The sequence below is a fragment of the Myodes glareolus genome, chromosome 12, assembly GCF_982192425.1.
Source record: "Myodes glareolus chromosome 12, mMyoGla1.1, whole genome shotgun sequence".
Lineage (NCBI taxonomy): Eukaryota > Metazoa > Chordata > Mammalia > Rodentia > Cricetidae > Myodes > Myodes glareolus.
The window spans coordinates 62,896,992-62,918,691 of NC_142037.1; the positions used below are offsets into that span (position 1 = coordinate 62,896,992).

Below are 21,700 nucleotides of genomic sequence, written 5' to 3' on the forward strand. Positions count from 1 at the left end.
TTTGCTTTCTATTTCTGTAACAAACACAATGACCAAATACACCTTGAGAAGGATGGGGTTTATTTCAGCCTATAGCTCATAGTCCATCATTCAGAGAAGTCAGGGAAGCTCAAGGCAGGGTCCTAGAGGCAGGAACAGAAGTAGAGGCCATGGAGAAACACAAATGACTGACTTGCTCTCCATGACTTTCTCAGTCTTCTTTCTTATAGTACCATGGAACATGGGTTCCATGTACCAGCATTCCCCCAGTGAGCCTGGTTCTCTTATTTAAGCCATTTATCAAGAAAATATCCCCCCCAGACCTGCCTGTGACAAATTGGATGGAGGTATATTCTCAATTGTGGTTCTTCCTCTAAGAAACCTTGAGCTTGTGTCAAATTGACAAACAGTTAAGCAAGCAGGACAGGTACAGAGAGTGTCCGCTGGACGCATCTGCTCTGTAGTTCAGCCTAATGTTATGAGTCTTCAACAAAAGTCTGACACACCCTAATGTCAATCTTCCTGCATTTCTTCTCCCTTGCCCATCTTTCTGCTCTCATGGTCAACTCTCCATTGCAGCTAAACAAGAGGATGCAGGAAAACCATAGGATGACCTTAGACCAGGACGCCACTGCCCTATAACTGGAAAAACAAACCACGAACTCACTCCCTTACAGTTTAAAACTCATTCGTCTGCTCTGCAGAAAACTGATTTCACCATCTTCCTCCCTGCATGATTCTCCACCCAATAGTCTCAGGACAGGTCTACAAGCACAGAAAACGGAAAGACCCTCAGGAATCCTTTGAAATCTTCTCCTTATTTCTGTGTTAAACTGGTGTCTTTGATAGTGTAAGTTAACACTGGACATCAGATGAAGAGCAAGGAGAAAGGGGTGAAAGAGAAGGTAATAGTGAAAGAATTACACACATCAGGAGGTCAAGAGAAAACAAGAGTGAGAAGACAGAGGCACAACTGAAGAAAAACACTGAAAGCTAATGCTAACCAAACCAGTGAACAGAATTTTCTGTAATTTGACATTGATTGTATAATTCTCACTGTGAAATTTTTTCTCTATATTGCTAGAAATTTGTAAATATATCTATATTAGAGAGACTGTTTCACGATATTCTGGTTGTTTTACCTAAAGCATCTAAGTACTTTTAAATGCTTGCATGCAGACTCAGACTTGAAGGATGGTGTATTAATCATTGATGATTCAGGTATCCTGCAGTTTTCTAGATGATAGACACTCGACGTATGCTTTACTAACCTTTTAATGAAAACACCAACATGAATAATAAATCGAGCTCCCCTGAATATGCACACATGATTGTGAGAATATTTTCAAGGACAAGGACTTGCATTTTTATACAAAATCTTGCAGCTTGAAACTGCATCTCCCAAGCAGATCAAAGAGTTACCATTAATTTGTGGAGTTATACAAGTTGAACGTAGAAAAGCAAAGCAGGGTAGTAGGTTACAAGAGCTGGGATGCGGGGAGGAAAAACTTTCAAGTAGAATAAAAAGGTAAATTGATGTTCTGGCGTATCCCATGGTAACTAAAGTTACCAACACTGTCCTGTACATTTGACATTGGTTAAGAAATAGCTCTTGCCCTGGAGAGATAGCTTAGCCGTTAAGAGAAGTTGCTGGTCTTACAGAGGACCTGGGTCCGATTCCAAACACCGATATGTTGACCTACAACTATCTATAACTTCCGTTCCAAGGAATCAAATGCTGATCCCATCCTCTGAAGGTACCAGGCATGTACATGGTAGATGGACAGACATTCATATATACATTCATATAGCAAAGTACCCATACACACAAAATAAAATAAATAGATCTTAAGGATCCTGAAGAGGAGCGACAAAAAGGTACCTTGTGAAAGGTTGGGCACATGAATTAACTTGACTGTGGGGATCATTTCACTGTTCTGAAGCCTATCACAGCCATAACTTGTACATTTTAAATACACACAAGTTTGTCAGTTCTATCTTAACAGTGTTAAAGATGCTATTGTACACATGGACACGCACATGTTCTATCCTAGACAGAACACAAATGTGGTTGTCATAGAACGTCTACAGAAAAGTACACAAGGGCACCACAGGTTCCGTCCCACATGGAGACGACAATACAAATGCAGTTGTTTTCTGCAAGCAAAGATTGGTTTCTCATTCTGTGGTCTAAGTGAAAAAAAAAAACAAAGAAGGAAAAACTTTATTGGAAAGGTGCTTATGATTTCTGTTCTCCAGAGTCCTGACACAGCACCCTCCCAATTTAAATCTCCCATAAAGCTGTTCTATAGTTTCCTATCAAAGCAATGTAAGGGGGGACTGGAGAGATGGCCCAGAGGTTGAAGGCAGTATGTATTTTTAACCAGGGTTGGTTGCTCACACAGAACTGCATGTAGTCACCTCCAGGGGATCTGATGACCTCTTCTGGCCTCTACAAGTACTGCAGTCACGAGCATACACACATACAATTAAAACTAAAAATTAAAAAGCATTGAAAAGAATCATAATAAATACCAAGATAAGGATACTTGAAACATTCTATTGCCCTCCACTTCGCAGGCAAATAACGATGGCTATAATTGGACACCAATATTCAGAAAAGAACAATTTCTTTTCCAGAAGGGAAGGGTAAAAGGAGTATTTGAAATGATGTAGAGTTCTTATATCTAACAGAACAAAACCCCCCACTCTTTTGAGACATTCCATTCTTTGCCACAACCTGCTCCCAAAGCATGCAGGCAAAATGGACAGACACAGCCACACGCGCCAGGTGAGAGCCCGAATGTCGCGCCTGAGGAAGCAAGAGGCTTCATGACCCATTATCCACCGATCACCTTACAATGCTCATTGCATTCTGGGAATGCGGTACTTACTCTTGGACTGCTCTGGCTATGGAAAGGGCCGTGGATCCAGTTTCATTAACGCTATCTAAGGTCACATTTGGCAGGTCATCATCATCACTGTCACTTTTACTTTGTCTGGGAGATAGGCCTCGGGGGTCCATTTGTGCTGGGAAGAAAAGGCATATATAATGAATTAAAATTAGTGTGCACAGCTGAACTCCATGCTGGACCGACATCGAGCACAGAATATTCTCCAGTGCATTCCCACGAGCAGATTCCCGGAAAGTCCTGGAATTAGTGTTTTATGCACTGACCGTTCACAGACATCTTTACTTGTCCCTGTGGTGAACACCATACCTGCATTAGATCCCAAGAGGTCCCAGTATGCGCTAGAACAAAAGTCATCACTATCAGGAAATTGTTATATTGCCGACTTGGTGTGGTCAAGGCTAATTACAGAGCTCCTGAGCAAACTGTTCCACCCCCTGGTTTCTCTTGCCAGACTTCCAGCCAGGCCGCTTTTCATTAGCGATTTCCCTAGAGGACAAGAAGCATGAGGTAGAGACGGTATTATCTGCTTCACACTCTCACACGAGGTTAAAAAAAGGAACAAAGCGGACATGATAATTTTTGTTTTTTCTTCAGTGACCTGTCATCTCGCAGTTTATCACAATCGCCAGTGGGGCAGAGCCTTGACTACATTAAAAATGGCGGAGCTGGAAGCACCAAGCATTTCTAATATCTGCTTACGTGTGTTGCAAAGTATGCTCTCGTCTCTATGATGACTACAGCCTTCACAAAGATAGTTCTACATATAATTCTCCTTCTGCTGTGAACTTGCCAAGGTAAGGTGTTGAGCTTCTGCTCCTGCTAAAGCCACCGGAGCATTTGATGAGAAATTCGGTCTAAAGCAACATATGGATTTCAAAATGAGATTTTCTACCATTTTCCCCCTCTATGGGAAATCAGTGCCCGAAATTTCAAGTCTCACTTCCCTTAGATAACAAGCACACCTCCTCATTTGAAAATCCCCTTATGCAAATGTTAAAATACATGATTCCAATCCACTCAGCTCCAGCCCAGATGTTTACTTCTCAATGGAAAACAAAGCCTTTCCAGAACCACCATTGTCAGCAAAGGAAAGCAACATGTACTTTAAAACAAGGTTACAGTGATATTGGGGGTACAACTACATTTCAAGTCAAGATTACAATGGAAGTTAGGTTCGAGTATATTTAAAAATATGGTTAGAATGATATTTGGATACAATTGAGCAAGAAGATACCTTTTATTTTTCAATATCTTTTTTTTTGCAGCTATTCATTATGGACCCACAGGTAAAGGCTAATATTTCATCATGTTTCATTCAGGAACAATTTGTGGTTGTCCACAATACTTAGTGTGGCTGGAAAAACTAACCCTAGAGGGTCTCCACAGATTTCTAACTGAAGAAACTGGTACTCATTGCATCTGGAGGATGCTGACACACTTCCTCTCCCTAGGTCCATCCAACTAGAAATGTGCTTTGTGAATCGACATTCCTTGGTAAATGTTATATGAATTAATTCAAACACTCTACAAAAGTCATCTTTAAATGTGGATAAATTCCTCATTGGTCTGTCCCAGAGATTTTGGAAGAATCTAAAAATACTTTGCCTGTCAATACTTGAGAGGTAGGGTGCTATTGGGGACAATAATGTTACTGTCATACTATAGATAAGTCAAGGACATTGCCGAATATTCTATAATACTCTGAACACTCAGCCATCCACACTAAAGAATCACTCTAAGATGTCAACGATGCAAAGATTGAAAATTTTATCCAGAGAGTTAAGAGTTTAGACAAATGGGGGTGTTCTGTGATGTAATTAATGTTCAGTTGAATAAATGTGTCCAAGTTCCAAAGTCACTGACAAGAAAATACCGATACGCATCGGATTACCTATATTCTCTAGCTTTGTCCTCAGATACAGCAATTCATTCTCCTTAAAACAGAAGGCAGAGTCAAAATTTAACTGGCCAGAATTAACCATAGAGTTTTTGGTGGACCCAGATTAGGATAGAGAAACACAGGACAGAATAGAGAGGAGCTTAGATTTCTTAGTGGGCTTTTTGATTTGCATTTGGAGAGGTAGGTTCAGTTGATAGCTCCTCTGTCGTTCTTCGGATCTATCAGGTTTTAACCCCAATATCTGACTCCTGAGTTTCATTTAATAATAGAACGCTATAAATAATCACTTCACCTGTGTCCAATGTGTGGCAAGATCAAGTGGTGCCTTTTAAAGCCGCCATTTCTCCAAACTGCTGCAGGTCACTGGCTTTTCTCACTAGGGCCCTTTTCAGTATGTAGTCTCTTTTACAGCCACACTTGGGCTGCACACCCCAGCACCCTAATCTGCCATCACAGCCACCTGCAGGCTCCACAATAGCCTGAGGCAGCTGCCCATTGCCGGCTCTGTCATCCAGGCAGCCTGTGTCCTCCCATGCGATGTTCTAGCCTCATGGGCTCTTCCAACAGCATCTCCCCATGCACTTTTCAGAGGGCTCACTCCTCCTCCACTTGTGTTGTTAGAGCAGCTACAGTTACCCTCAGCTTGGGTGTGCAGCCGAGTGAAGGCCTTCTGCAACCCTGGCTCTGGGCACCTTTCAGCGCCCGAAGTCCGTGTCTGCACAGCTGAACACTATCCCTGTAGCTGTAGTTGGCTTCAAACACACACCTCCAATGTTGAAGCTATGGAAAAACTGAAAAGTCAGCAGAGCAGGTGAGACACCTGGGAATCCGTAGGGAGGCAATCAGGTTTGATTTCTTTTTAAAATCCTTTGCAAGTTAAGAATGGGAAACAATATCATGATGCAGGGAGTTAGGACTCTATATAGTTGCACAATGGATGGTTTGAAAATGGAAAAATTAAGTGAAGCGGTAATCAACTTCGCTGGGATTGGCATAATGTTGGTAAAATAAAAATAAAATAAAACTAATATTTTTTAACCAAGATTGACTTTAGCTATAAATAGAATGCTCTCAGATTGAGAATTTAGACAAATACTAATTTGATCTTTGCTAATTCAGAATGTAAAAGGGCAAGTATTCCTATAAAAGTAAGATCAGAACCTGTAGATGAATGGGTCCAAAATACTGATATTGGCTCTCACACTTACGATTACTATGATGGGAAAAGTGCTTTCTAAAAATTTTCAGAAAAATTGAAAGGTCAGCAAACAAGGTCATCCAAAAAGGGTTTGTAGACAAGACATTCTTAGAAACAATGTTTTTCCTCGAGATAATCCAAACACAAGTCTTCAGACTCCTGGAATATGCAGAAGGTGTGGCAAAAGCCAGTATTGGACTAATGAATGCAGATCAACATGGGACAGGCAAGGAAACCCTTTGCCAACAGGAAATGCCTTAGAGGGTCTCTCACAGATTCCAATTTGGTTCAATCATTCCTTATCAGCATTGAGAAAACTCCTCCACAGAGCAATTAAAAAATTTAATGTCCGTTGTTAAAACTCATAATGCTCTAGATGACAGAACAGCTTCAGACAACAAAATAAAATTTCAGAAGAGACTGTAAAGACCCTGTATAGGCAGGGTACAACAGCGGCTGATCTTTGAAAGGTACCAACAGCACTACCTTTGAAATAGTTAGCTGACAAACTTGGATAGATAGAACAATGGCCTTTGGCATAAAAAAAATTATGGACATTAGAACACCTGGTGAGAGAGCAGCTAAAGGCTCAACATATTGAAGAACTCATCAGTCTTTGGAAGTCCCCTATATTTGTCATTAAAAAGAAGCCTGGAAAAAAAAATAGATATGAGAGCTATTGATAAGGTGATTCAGCCAACGGACTCTGTACAGCCTGGAACTCCCTTGCCTTTTATTTTTATTACCTAAAGTCTACTCTACTATAGTGACTGTTTCAGAAGACTGTTTTAACTACACCTTTACAAGAACAGGATAGAGAAAATTTGCTGTTACGGAGCCTACTTATAATAATTTTCAGCCTGTTAAAAGGTATCAGTGGAAAATTCTTCCAAAAGTGATGTCAAGCAGCCCGACCTTTTGTCAATATTTTGTACAACAACCATTAGAAATAATTCATAAACAGTTCCTTCAATCTATATTATACCATATCTTTGTTGTCATTTTAAAAAAAAGTGGCATGAGAGAGAACGATGCCATGTAACAGAACTCATGTGCAAGGGCTTTTTATTAGGGGAAAGGTAACATTAAAAAAGGGAAGGGGATGGGGGAAGCTGGGGATAGGAACAGCAGAAGAGAAGAGAAGAGAAAAGAAGAGAAAGGCAGAGAGAGAGAGAGAGAGAGAGAGAGAGAGAGAGAGAGAGAGAGAGGAGACATAGAGGCAGAGAATCAGAGTGAGAAAAAGAGAGATGTGAGGTGGGCAGGGTCCCTTTAAAAGAGATCTTAGAGAATGTACATAGAAGGTGCTCTTAGTGGAGACAGCTGAGGACATAACCTGTCAGAACCCCAAGGGCAGGCCAGTGCAAATGCCTGACTGCTAACAATCATTAATTGATTCAGACACAGATACCTAAGAAAAAAATGTTTGATGAAGTAAAGAGAATTTTGTCTTGTTGTGTCTTATAAATTGCTCCTGAAAAAATACAAAGAGAAGATTCTCTTAATTATGTAGGATATAAAATAGATTTACAGAAAATTCAACTACAGAAACAAACCAGAAGAAATAAATTATGAACTCTTAATGATTTTCAAAAATTACTAGGAGATAATAACATATTGTGATCAACAATCAGGATAACTACTCAAGAACTAGGTAATTTATTTCAAAACTTAAAAGGTGATAAGGACTTAAATAGTCCAAGGAAATTATCAGCTGAGGCAGTGAAAGAACCAGTTTTTGTAAAAGAGAAATTATAGTATGCACATATGAATTGCTTGTATCTAGAATTCGAATGAATTCAGGTCATACTACCTCCTACTCATTTTTCTTGAGGAATTTTTATACAGAGAGAAGATAATACCTTAGGATGAATATTTTTACCACACAAACAGAGTAAAAAAAAATTAAAGTCTTGTGTAGGAAAACTTTCTGAATTGATTCTGAAAGGAAAAATGAGATTCTATCAATTAATAGTACTAGACCCAACAGAAATTATGGTATCTTTTATTTATGCCAAAATATCCTCATTATGTACAGAACACTGTATGGTGTATGTACAGTGTATGAACACTGGCAAAGAGTTTGCAGTAATTTATTGGGGGAAATTAACAACAAATATCCTGAAAACAAAAGACTTCAGTTTATAAAAAGAACCAGTTAATCCTCCCTCATAATGTGTGAGAAACATAAATTTCCAGAGCCCCAGCATTTTATACTCATAGAAATAAATCAGGAATGGAAGGTTATAAGTAAGGAAAAATAATTAAAGTAGTTCAAAGCCCTATGGTTCTGCTCAAAAGTCAGAATTATATGTTATTCTCATGGCTTTATTAGATTTTTCCAGAACCTTTTAATAAAATTACTGACCCTTGAGATGTAGAGTTGTTTTATATATTGAAACTGCTGAATTTATTCCAGATTATTTAGTATTAACTTTATTCTATATTTAAGTACAAAAAATAACCAGAAATAGAAATAAACCCTTATATATAACACATATCAGATCCTATATGGGTCTACCAGGCCCTCTAGCACAAGGTAATAAGGAAACTGATTAGTTATTGTTACAAAATGTGCTAAAAGTTTTAGAACTTCTTATTTAAAACCATGTTAAAAACAAAGTTTTGAAGAAAGATTTTTCTATCACTTGGCAACAAGCCAAGGAAATTATAAGAAAATGTCCTACTTGTTCTTTGTATAACTAAACTCCACTGCTTGCAGGAAGTAACCCAAAGGGTATGCAAAGAAATGAAATTTTGAAAATGAATGTGCTTCATTTTATGGAGTTTGGAAAATTAAAGTATGTGCACTATACCATAAATACATATTCAGGATTTCGACAGGCAACGGATTTTAGCTCTAAAAAGGCTGATTCTGTAATTACACATTTACTAGAAGTCAAGGCTATTATGGAAATACCCAAGCAACTTAAGACTTACAATGTTCCAGCATATGACTCTTGTTAAAATGAATTTTTTTTTGCAAATTACAACATGAAAAACATTACATGTTTTGGTCTTTCAGTGGGTTATGGATATTTATCATCATTTAGAAAGGCTGGTTGCAAGTTGTTATTGGTCATGGTTAGGGAGAAAACTAAACAAAGGAGAGCAGATTCAGGGATCTTATTCTGAAAAATAGGAACTATAAGTAATATAGGAGAAAATGATAGATTATTTAATCTACTTTTAAACTAAAATATAGCAACTACTAGTCTCAAAATATTTTAATATTGGTATGAACTTTTGTATATTCACTTACCAATTATATCAATAATTAAGCTGAACACACCACAGGACCAAAACAAATAAAAGCTTTTACCTAAAAATCTGATCAGTAGAAAAAAGTCTTCGAAGTGGGGTAATGGAGAATCTGTTAGCATGAACCATGGGGCTCTATCTCCAACTGGTATCACACACTTAACTTTCCACTCACTCTAATGGTGCATTATTAAGATCCATGTGCTCCGGCTCACCCCTCTTATTCCCATCTCCACCCACCCAGGTGTCCACCTGCAAAATCTATCCTATTTGCATTTGCCTGGGAGATCCATGAGTCCCCCTTTGAGCCCTGCATGTTACTTAACCTCTCTGGATCTGTGGATTGTAGCATGATTATCCTTTCCTTTGCATCCAGAATCCACTTATAAGTGAGTGCACACCATGTTTGTCTTTCCAGGTCTGGGTTACTCACTCAGGATGATTTTCTTCCCTAATTCCATCCATTTGCCTGCAAGTTTCATGATGTCATTATTTATAACAGCTGAGTAATACCCCATTGCATAAAAATGTACCAGATTTTCTTTAACCATTTTTCAATTGAGAGACATCTGTGTTGTTTCCAGTTTCTGGATATTATGAATAAAGCTGCTAAGAACATAGTTGAGGAAGTGTATTTGTTGTTAGGCTTGAACATCCTTTGGATATATACCCAAGAGTGATATAGCTGGGTCTTGAAGTAGATCAAGTCCCAATTTCCTGAGGAAATTGATTTCCATAGTGGCTGTACTGGTTGGTGCCTATTCTTATTTCTTATTGTAACTTGTTATGCCCTGTTTAGTTGATACCGCCGGAAGGTCTGCTCTTCATTTTATTTTTTTAAGTAAGACAAAAGAGGAGTAGATCTGGGGGGAGGGACTAGGAGAAGTGGAAGGAAGAGAAACTGGTAAGGATGTAATATGAGAGGATAATCATAATAATAAAATATAATAATAGTAATAGTATCTATTTTTCTTTACTCAATACACTGATTTAATCAAATTTACATCAAACAATATCAGTCTCATTTTACAAAGTGACAAAGATTCGGGTCAATGTGCTGAGAGGGCAATCCATTCTTGTGCGTGCATTATAGAATGTTACTAAGATGGCTACAGACACATGGAGTGAGCCAGTCTTGTGCTAACACCATTGTACATGCTGTCTCTTGTTGACTAAAACATTGTTTAGCAGCTCATAGCTATACTGGAAAAATATTGAGTCGTTCACAGGACAGAAGGCTCAAGACCTAAGCAAGATATAAGGATTTTATTCAGGAATTCATAGATAGTTTCCTTATGGGAAATTCTCTTCTAGACTAATTCATTAATGACTTATAACTCTTCAAATCCAACCAAGAAAATTAATAGAGAATTCATCTAGGCTTCCGGATTCCTCACTGTGTGCATCTATCTGTGCCTGTAAATGACAACAATAGACCATCAAAAAGTGCTGAAACATTATGAACAATGATACCTTTGCCAAAGTATCAAATGATCAGCTAACCAAAGAATAGAGTATTCTTGTGGTGCTATTTTGTCAAAAGACAAAATCCAAAAAGAGTTGTCAAACATAGGACAGCTAGAGGAGGGCTTGGGTTGTTCTGCAAGAGGATAAAGGTCAAGCTTAACTGCCTGAAATATCCCAGGAAAGGCTGGAGCTCTTCTATGATCATCTAAATCAAGTGATGCTTACATAAACTCAAGGATAAAATATGCTAAGGAAGTTATCGGTTTGGATGTACTTTTCAGGAGGATTGTACTTGAGGACTTCTTTCCAATATTTTCAATAAATATTATAAAAATACATCTGCTGCCACCATTCTGGGAAATTCCTCATATTCAAACCCTCAGCCAAACTAAGAAAATAATCAGAAAGACTTTTTAGAATTTGCATTGCTGATTAGGTCAGATGATTAGCTTATCTACATACTTGCATAATTCCACTCTGTTTTTATTAAACGTGGAATAGGGACATCTCATTCAGTTAACCTCCATTAGTCTTTGCACATCTGGATCCATGTTAGGAAGGATCAATTTTCTTGGTACTCATTTAGGATAATGCAAAAGTATCCAGGGCAACCAGAACACACATAACCTCACACATTCAATCCCTCTCTCTCTTACACACACACACACACACACACACACACACACACACACACACACACACACACGTAGATACATATACACACATACAAAACAGAAATATGCCCATTCTCACATACATACACACAAGCCCCTCATATTTAAGATTTTATAATTTGAAAGTTAAAAATGAATTAGGATGTTTGGAGAAACTCAGTTTCCTGAAGTTGGAGGTGTGCTGGTCAGGAAGCAAACTGCAGAATTCCAAACACTTGAAGTTGAGCAGATTGGTTTTCAATTCTAATCAGTGACATAGCATCACTAAGCAGATTGTCCTGGGCAGCATCCTTATCTGGCCACTCCTAACAGTGACTCTGCTGGACTCTATGGCCTGCTGTGGTTAAAATACACTGGAAGATGCAACAAAAGCAGAGACTTGAAAAAGAACTTGCTCACTGGGGCTCCTGTCCTGAGATGCGGGTCACCATGGGGACAAGTTTGGACAGAGTTAGTTAAAAGAGATGCGCTGCTTAGCTGGCCACCCATTCCAGCTAGTAAGTTCGCCATATTTCATTAGCTATTCTCATTCCAGTCACCACAAGACCACATCTATACCAGGGACTCCAAATGTGGCCAGTGTGAAAACTCTTTGTCTAAACCCATTCCAAATTCTGACCCGCAGAACTGTGATCCCATAAAACACTTGCTATTTTAATCTAACTGATTTAGGAGTGATGTCTCATCAGTGCTGTGGACAACCAGTCAGTCAGTTCACCCTTAGGCATTTTCGTTTGCCAAAGGCACCCTCACGTTCAATAACAAAAGCCCAAGTGGAACTCAACACTATACGCAACCCTCTGTAATTTCTGCTGTTCAGTTACAAGCCTTCCACGTGCATTTACAGCTGTTTCCGTGTAGGAGGGGCCTGAGGGGCAGCCTCGGCATCACCCAGGGGCATCCCCTCCCTCTATAGGGTAGAGGGCAGAAGTCCCTGCCTAAGCAAACCCTTGGCAGTTTCTTCTTTCTAGTCCACACTTGACAGGAAGTCCATCAGGTGCCTCTTTTGAGACCTGTGGATACCCAAAGCTTCATGCCCTTTTCAACACGCGTAAACTCCTTTCCCCCCCGTGGACTAGAGGACAGACACTGATACATTACACCAGAGGACATGTTCCCTCAACATCCTCTCCAGCCCTAGGCACTATCAAAATAATTAAACACTTCCGCTGAAGCTAACTGGCCCACTCATGCCTTTGCTTAAGAAGCTTTCCATAAATCATCTTATTAAATGTATGTGATGAAATGATTTCTGAACCTTAAAACCTTAAAACATAAGAACTAACGTCCTAAAAAACAAAAACAAAAAAAACAACAACAACAACAAAAAAAAAACGGGAGTTGGGAGGGAATGGTTCGGTGGTAAAGCTCTTGCTTAGCATGTCTATGACCCTGGGTTTCCTTGTGAGCATTACATCAGAAGAAAAAGATCTTAGAAAGATCTCACAGAATCGCTTTCCTGCTTATTGGGGCAAAAAAGAGAAGTTGCCCAGAGCTGACAGGAGTAGGAGGCCGTTGAGCTGGGTGGGCAGCAAGCACAGTGCTGCGAGGCTGTATTTCCACTTTCACTGGCTCACACTGCCTGCCCTGTAAATTTACTTGTTCACCTTGCCGAGGCCAAAACTTGCCCCAGTTTGAGAAAAGCTGGCTTCCAGGAGAGCTGCTGTTAGGCTAGACAGAAGGGCAATGAAGGAACATGAACGCCTGGAAAGGATTATATTGCTGGAATGTCCATCACTTGGGACAGCAGGTCCTCCCCCAACACAGTCTAAGGAGATATTCCCAAAGGGATTTGCAGAGCTTTAGCATGGAAACACAGCTCCTGCTTCAGAAAACATGACCCCTGGCTGTGTTACTTGCAACTGGTTGAACATAGGCAATTGATTTGACATTGCTCATTCCCAGTTTTTCCCCGCTGCTGCTGCTGCTGCTGCTGCTGCTTTGCGGAAGCTAAGGAGGTAACTGATATGTGCAACCGGCTTAGGAGACCCTAGCCTGAAGCTCAGCTTCCATCATCACACTTCTAACCCAGGTAGCGCTCACAATGCTTCTTCAACCACAGTGGGGCATGCCACTTCTGTAGCCTAGCCTTCTTCATCTCCTAGATAAATTCACTCTCCTCATTCCTAGACTGGCCATACTTAATGAAGGCACAACGAACAGGAACGTTACCGACGATGCTACATCTCTTGATCCAAATATCCATTTATGTATTGAGTCAGCGTTCTCACAGGACACCTACGGGGCCCCAGGCATCTTTCAGAGTGCTGGCAAAAGCTCAGTGACCCCGGTCAGTTACAGCCCAAGGTCACACTGGTGGAGAAGATGGTAGTGATGATGGGACAGGTGGTAAATAATATATATTTATTATATATATAATAAATATACATATATATATATACATAATATATATATGTGAGAAAATAGCTGAACATTCTCGATCACCTAAGGGCCACAGAGCAAAAGAAAGCACCTGAGGCTGTCAGGGGTTGCTGAGAGTTGGGAAGACATCCTTTGGGATGGTAGTAGCTGGGAAATCTCGCCTGGGAAAGATTACATACAGCGAGCGGGAACCGGGAGGAGGAGATAGAGGCTGGCTTGTTTTCCTTTTGGGGGAAGGGTCCTAATAAGGACAGTGAACAACAGATGCAAAGCTGGCTGTGTAATCCAGATGCCTGGGATTCTTGCTGAGGGAAGGATGCAGCTGGAGCTAGCAAAGGGAGAAAGAAGTGGACCAGGGAAGAGGGAATTTGTGTGTGTATGGTTTGGGGGGGGGGTGTTCTGGCTAAGAGTAACTGGAGTGTTCTGGTAGAATAAAGACATGTCATGAATTATGGTCTCTGTGAAGAATTCCATTTTGGTGTGCCTGCCCATCAGGGTAGAGACCCCCACACAGGAATCGTCAGGGCTAATAGTAGTGTTCTCGGAAAAACTGCACTAATCTTCTCTTGTGCTGACACTACTTCATGCTGGCTGCACAGTGCGCCCAGTTAAGCTCAGGACACTTGTGTTGCTATGGAGTATGGTCTTCATGCTCCTTTTGCACAACTGACCTTTGCTTTCAAATTATGAGTTGTTCAATGACATGGCTTCCTTTCCAAGAGCATCAAAGACATACAAGGAGAGAAACACCGAAAGTAAGCAAAGCTTGGCTCATGCTAACAGTGAGTTCCAAGATCAGAACCACCCCCCAGGCCCCGCCTACCTCCCAGGATCCTACAGATCCCTGTCTCTCACTCCCTTCACTTTTGTCTTTACAGAGCAGGAGCCCTGAGTGTGCATGGAAGCCCACATGGGAACGTAAAAATTTCATCAGTTCTGCAAACGTTGAGTTGCTGCTAATATATAGATATAATATGCAACTTTGTTCATTTTCTCCTTATCCCTATCTGTATACTTGACAGCATAATGGTTTCCGCTACCACTGTATTAAAAATAATCTCATGTTTGTATAGTTTGCTCGTTCAGGGTCCACTTCTCCATGACAATGCTGTTGGTCCTCTGAATGACACTCAGCACAATTGCTTGCTCCGTGCATTTTCAGTCCCAGTTTCTTCTGACAACCCTCTCCCTCGGATGGTTTGAGGGAAGGGCAAATTAAGGCATGGGGGAGTTGCCACTTGTTTTATGAATAAAATTTCATTCATCTATTCTCATTTTTTAAAAAAAAAATTTGGTCACTTTAGTGCCGTGATCTAAGCATAGATTGTCACAAAATTCATGTGGTTTCTTAAAAAAAAAATGTCTCTTTGAGACAGTTTCATAGGCTTTGCCATGCACTACTAAGCATTTTGGGGCCCTTTGTCCCTATGGTTATTTGTCCTACATTTTCTGGGCCATTCTGCAGAATTCTCACTGTGAGCTGGTTAGTCCTTTAGGCTCCATTACCTGTTCCCTCTTCTCTCCAACTCTCTGTTGATAAGCTTCTGGACAGTGTTGCACAATCTCAAGATCACTGGCTTTATGTTCTCCACTGTGACCTCCCTTTCAAGCATTCCACTGACTCCTTTATCACCGATACATTCAAAATCATCTCAAGCCTTATCTTTTCTTCATGTTTCTTAATTCTAATGGAAGGATTCCCTTACAGGTTCCACACTGGCACTCACTTCAAAATTCCCTCATCCCCCCCTCCCAAATTAGCTACTAACTCTTCTTGCTTCACCAACTTTTCTTGCTCCCTTTTCTTGCTGAACATTCTCAAAATCCCGCTGCATCCACTTTCCCCATAGAAGGTTTCTCTACAAAACGATGAGCACAGGCCTTTCCTGAAACGTGCTTCACTTTGAAACCCTTGAATGCGTCCCATCTTCTAATAAATAAGGTTTGACAGCACCCCGTGATCATTTCCCAACTCTTACCATGAATACCCCGTACTCCATCTTTCCCAGGATATTTACTTCAATTTGCAATTCCTCCAGTAAAACCCCACGTATCCTGTGGCATATCTGGTCCCTCTTCCTTTAGCTAAATCTAATAACTCCTATGAGAAACCCATACTTTGTATTTGTGTATGTTTGTGGCACTCTATTTTCAACTCTAGTTGAGTCCATGTATATGTTACACCTTCTCTTATTCTACTTGCTCCTTGAGAGGAGAGGGGCCATAGAAAGTAATGCTTGCTGGAGAAGACTATGGGGTAAGTGCAAAGTTTTAGTTAAAATGGTCACAGCAGTCGCAGATTGTCATAGGTTTCTGCCACAGAATGACATTTTATTTAAAAAGTTACATCTTGGCTCCCACTCTAAAGTTAACATTTACTTACGGTAGGTTATAATTATTGCATCTCTATGACTTAGTAAAGTCTTAGAATATTATATTTGGGGTTTAAAAAGACCATGGCATGACACAAGTGGTAATATACATATTTGTGTTTACTTTTTAGCTAGATTACATTTAGTATGGCTGTCTGTCCTTTCAGGAAATGATCTCTCCATATGCTGCAGTTCTTTCAAAGAAGTTACTGTCTAGAAATAGCAAAAAAAAAAAAAAAGATATCATCATTAAAATAAAACTTCAAAACTGGATTGTGTTGAGATCCTCAGAAAAGTGACAAGGGTTTTCTTTTTTCTAACAAGGCGTGACCCAGACAACTTATTTGTGGCTAGGAAAAAAAGCAAAGCTGAGTCTCGACTGCCTGTGTTTCCTGGAAGTGTATCTTAGAGAAGAAAGGCTTTTGTGATTCTAAAAGCAGTCACAAAAATCCCCTCAATAAGCAGACTTTTCCACTATGCACGCTACCTGCAAAGTCCAAGGGAATCCACAGTCACTGTCCCATTCCTTCTTAAATACTTTGCACCTGGCAAGCCATTCCAGCTGCATCAAAGCCTACCCAATCAGTTCCAATTGAGTTACTTAAAACTGCATCCACTTCAGGCGGATAAGAGTTACGTTAGTAATAATAATGGGATTTTGAGGTGAGTGCAGGTGGGGGATAATGGTCTCCCCAAATTCATTTTCATCTACAATACACAGAGGAGACTTCAGGAGTCATCAATCCGCAGCCTTTTCATTCATTTTTCTTTTTACATGTAGTTGCTCTTTCTCCTGTCTGTATTTTCTGGCTTATGGATGGGGTAATGTCAGATCTAAGACACTGACTGAGACCAAGAATCTTATTCCATTGTGACTGATTTTCAGGCATTTTGGATGTGAGAAATTCTTTAAAAGGAGCTTACAATAATAATAATAATAATATGCCGTTCTTAAGCTTGCTTCTCTTCTCAAAGTACAACTTTGCCCTTACCCCACAGTCTCCTGCAGCAGGAGAAGTCAGCCCACCGCACAATGGACATGTGGGCAAACTGACCACGACAGAAGCTTCATACGGTGTTGCCCACCTGTCATCCTAGTGCTCGAGAGGCTGGAACAAGAGAACCGCCATGGGTTCAAGACCAGTCTGAGCTATGTAGGAAGTACCAGGTCAGCAAAACCTAGCTTTAACAAACAAACAAATAAATAGACCTACGGGGTGTCCCTCAAAGGTAGAGATCTTGTCTATCAAGCCAGAGGTTCCATTCTCAAGACCCAATACCATGCACATTTGAGATGGTGAGACCTCCCTTAAGTCTGTGACCCATATTCTTGTGGCAACCTATGTAAGGGACCTGAAAGAAAGGAGATCTCTATTTGCTTGCTTGGCCCTGTTCTCAGTGGCAAATCATTCCTTCGCTAGTATTAGAGTCTCTCTCTTTTGGTTTCTGAGATATACTTGAAGACCCTATAGGACATCTAGCCCTGTGGACTGAATAATTATTGGACCTTGGACGTTTTGTGTAGAGATAGACATTATTGGACAAGCCAGACACAGTCTGTAAGTCACTCTAATATATATGTGTGTGTGTGTGTGTGTGTGTGTGTGTGTGTATGTATAGATATAGATATAGATATATTCATTCTATCAGTTCTGTTTCTCCATGGAACCTTGACTAATAAAGATGTTTGCGTGAGTGCCAGCTTGTACTGGATTCAAGCAGAACTGATCCGCTTAACCAACACCACCTCTGGAAACACCGCTGTTCCATATCGTCTCCTAGACCGGAGCAGAGCACAGCAGCGGAGGTACGCACCAGCTTGTCCTGTTCTCCCATGTTCTCTCTTGGTTTATGTTAGCTTCTGTGCAAAGTTCATCTTGGTTTTGTGAGAGGAGTTTGTGAGGAAGATAGGGTAACAAGAGAAAATGAGGTTTTGGACTCTCCCAGGCCAAGGCCTAGTACATCGTGCGCTGCTGTGTTTGGATGGAAACCAGCATAGAACTTTGATCCTGTTTCCTTCTGCCGCAGTAATGAAGAAAAACGGAATTTTGCTTGGTAGAGAGTGGTGACATCTGTGTGTGACTAACCTTTGGACATAGACTGCTCTATATTCCCGACATTATCCAGTTACGTCTTTTTCAGACAAAGCTGCCAAGTTCCTCAGCACTAAACCCTGGCTGTTCCTGAGGCCAAGCAGAAAGGATCTGAGAGTGTAGATGTCTCGTTATAATCCAAGCAGCTTCCCCTGCTGTCAGGAGCACAGACACGCTTCCTGTGAGCCTGTGTAGTAAAACCACCACATCCAAGGCCCTCTGGCTACAGTGGTTCTGTACTGTCTGGATGTCTCTTTAACGCAGCTGAGTAGTGAATCCAAATTATAAACAGCAACCTCTTCCCGTTATTCTCACATCTATCCATGCATGATATGAAAAACACACAAAGAATTGTTTACCATGGATCTGAATATTTAAATCGGCTTCATATGTTTCATGTGTACAAATGAAGGGCATCGATGCCATTTAACATAAATCACATCGCATTACAATTTGCCTTATTTCACTCAGCATGGCATGTGAGATCGGGTCATACTTTTTAATTCCACTGTTTTCCTCTTCCGCAGTCTAATTGAATTATTTTTTTTTGAATGGACCACTATTATTTATCTATTTTCATAATGAAAATTAAGTTTTCAAAATACCTACTGCCAGCTATGCCGTCACAAGCTGCTTCATGGAATATATCTGAAAATTATGATGTTGTTTAATTCATGCACGTGGCCAAATTGTTCTCCAAAGTGGCTGAACCAATTTATATTTCCACTGATGTGTGCACATAATACAGCCACCGACGAGATGGATGCTGCCAGATTTAAACATCACCCTAATGCATAAAGCCATTCTGTATTACCTAATCTCCCAAAGCACAAGATTCAGACTGCTGGGTATCTTGGGAAGCTGGGGAAGGAAGATCTCAAGTCTGAGGCCACAAGAGGAAGAAAGGAAAGCATATTCTTTATCCGTAGGCTTGACACATCCGTGTGAGTTATAACCATAGACTATATATTCCTGAAAAATTTTAAGATTTATGGTTTGTTGAACTTTATTTGAAGAGGAAATGCTACATTGTCCTCCTGGCATGTGCTGTGCTGACAGGCTCTGCCGTTCTTAAACTCCTGCACAGAGCATCTCGGGAGGTTTCTTTATGCCTCGCGCTTGATGAAGTCTCCGCTCTGCTGTCAGCTGGGGATTTATGTTAGCCTGTCTACACTCTCTGACTCATCCTCTCCCTTAACGTTCACATATTTCTAGGTATCTCGGTGAGTATTGCGATGTAATCTGATCAGGTCTCGCAGGTGGATATATTGATATATTTTAGAATACTCCCATTCCTGTCTGTTTTATTTCTTGCTTTGACAACTTTCTCACTCAGTCTTGCTCCCTGGGTAAAGTTCCCAATGCAATCCTTCCACCCAAATATCCTTCCATTCAACATTCTGGACACATTGCCATTTCCCAAAGAGAATCTAGGCAAGGTTCTAGATTCACATTTTCTTTCACAGTCGAAATCCATTTGGCCAATAAATTCTACTTAATTGCTTGTGAAGTGACCCCTGACCAGGCCTTCAGACAGTCCTGGCTGGTTTCCAGACATGACCTTCTGCTGCTTCTGCCTCTGCTACATCTCACGGCCTCCACAGCATCCAACCTTTTACATACGGACGCCAGTGCTATCCTGTTCCCTTCTACCCACTGCAGCTTTCTGTGAGTCCCTGAACCTGCAGTAAATGTCAGCCACCTAGCTTATCCAACTTATAATTTCATTAATACACATCCCTGTCCTAACGACATCTATAGTGTATAAACAGTACCCACAGCAAAGCCCATACTGAAATGGATGAAGCACATCAAAGTCAACAAACAAACAAATAAACAAACCTCCAAACAGAGTGCGACAAGTCTCAGAGAGACAAGCATGGGCTTATGAAAACTGCATCCTTGAATATGCCTCAAGCTTCATTTCAAGTTTTGCATATCCGCCATTTGATCATATGTGCACATCCTTCCTTCTGTACAATCCATCTACTTCCCCACCAGGATGTACTATGGTAATTTGTAGTTCAGGGATTTGAACTTGAAAACTGTTCTTGTCATTCTAGATGCTGGGACTAAATCTTTCCTTGGGAGCAGCCTTCTCCTGATGTCGCCGTCACCCTCTTCCCTTTCTCAACCTTGTGACTTTCTTTGCACACCACATCTGTCGGCCTATGCTTGGCTGTCTTGCGACTCATCTTACTGTTTCCTTGGCTGTTTCATTGTGGGTCTGCTGTGGGTACCGTTTGTACACTATATGCTACATGTGTGGTTAAAACAGGGAGCCACATTACTGAGACTATCAGTTGATGTGAGTAGAAAGGAATGTGAAAATTCTTGGTTAAGGCAAAAGGTTAAAAAGATAAATATATTTAAGCCATGGATGGTGGTGTATGCCTGAAATCTCAGCTCTCAGAAGTCTGAGCTGGGGCAAAGGTGCAAGTTTGAGAGCAGCCTGGACTACAGAGAGTGTACCAGGCCAGTTAGGACTATATAATGAGATTCTGTACTAAGTGGAAGAAAAGAAAACTAAAGACTTCGGATTCTCGGTGTCTTAACTTGGCAGCTCTAATTTTCTTTCAAGAAATGAATCTGATAGCGACCAAAACCATAACCTGGAGCTGTAGCCATCACATTTCTTGCAGTAACAGAAAAACCTTTACATTTCTGACAGAACCTCATGTCCCAAAGAGAGACCTTGAGCTAAGCATATAGTTGAGAGTAGCCTTGAACTCCTGATCCCCTTGCCTCTGCAACCAACACTGAGATGACAGATGTGAACCAGGACTAGGCTCTCCTTTTCTCATTTAAATGGTACAATATAGGGCATACATTGAAGAACTTTATAATAAGTCAGATAACTCTTTAGTTTATGAAATATAACTGTTTCCTTAAAATACTTTTATATGAACAATATATATGTCAAATATTACTTTATGCATATGAGTATATTTACATTCATACATACATGCCCAGAGAAGGGACAATATAAAGTCTCACGGTAAGTATATTCTAACATGTCTAGGTACTTGATGGGCATTGCATTCTGGACTTTACAAACATGAGAGGCCTCTCTAAGTAAACTGATTGGTTGGGCAGGCACACAACTGACAGATCAGAAACAGATTGAACAGTATCACGAGGCTGATTTTCCTTATGTCTCTTTTGGAATAAACTATGGCCGGCTCCCCGAAGATTATGATAGCGTTGTCCTGTTGTTGCTAAGAACCGCTGCTTTTCCAGTGCTTATAATACGGATCACAAAGTGGGAAAACAGCAACAATTCACTGGCTTGCTCAGATCTATAAATGGAAAAGATGCAGCCTCCCATCAACACCAGATCAGACAGCATTATAGAGCTAAAACTTGCTTCCCATTGTCATTGAAAGCGTGTTTGCTTTGAAACACCAAGGGGTTATGACGGTGATTAACATTAAAAATAATCACAATTGGCCAAGGAAGGAA

The 21,700-nt window shown here is 40.5% G+C and overlaps 1 protein-coding gene across 4 annotated transcripts in view; it reads right to left on the reverse strand.

Annotated features, from left to right (window-relative positions):
* The window catches only part of Klf12 (KLF transcription factor 12), a 411,445-nt gene that overhangs the window by 117,492 nt on the left and 272,253 nt on the right, over nt 1–21,700 (reverse strand). For all 4 annotated transcript variants that reach the window (XM_048422240.3, XM_048422239.3, XM_087912267.1 and 1 more), the window contains one exon: nt 2,874–3,009. In XM_048422240.3, coding sequence (XP_048278197.1) covers nt 2,874–3,009 — 136 coding nt within the window. The remainder of the gene's footprint in view (nt 1–2,873; nt 3,010–21,700) is intronic.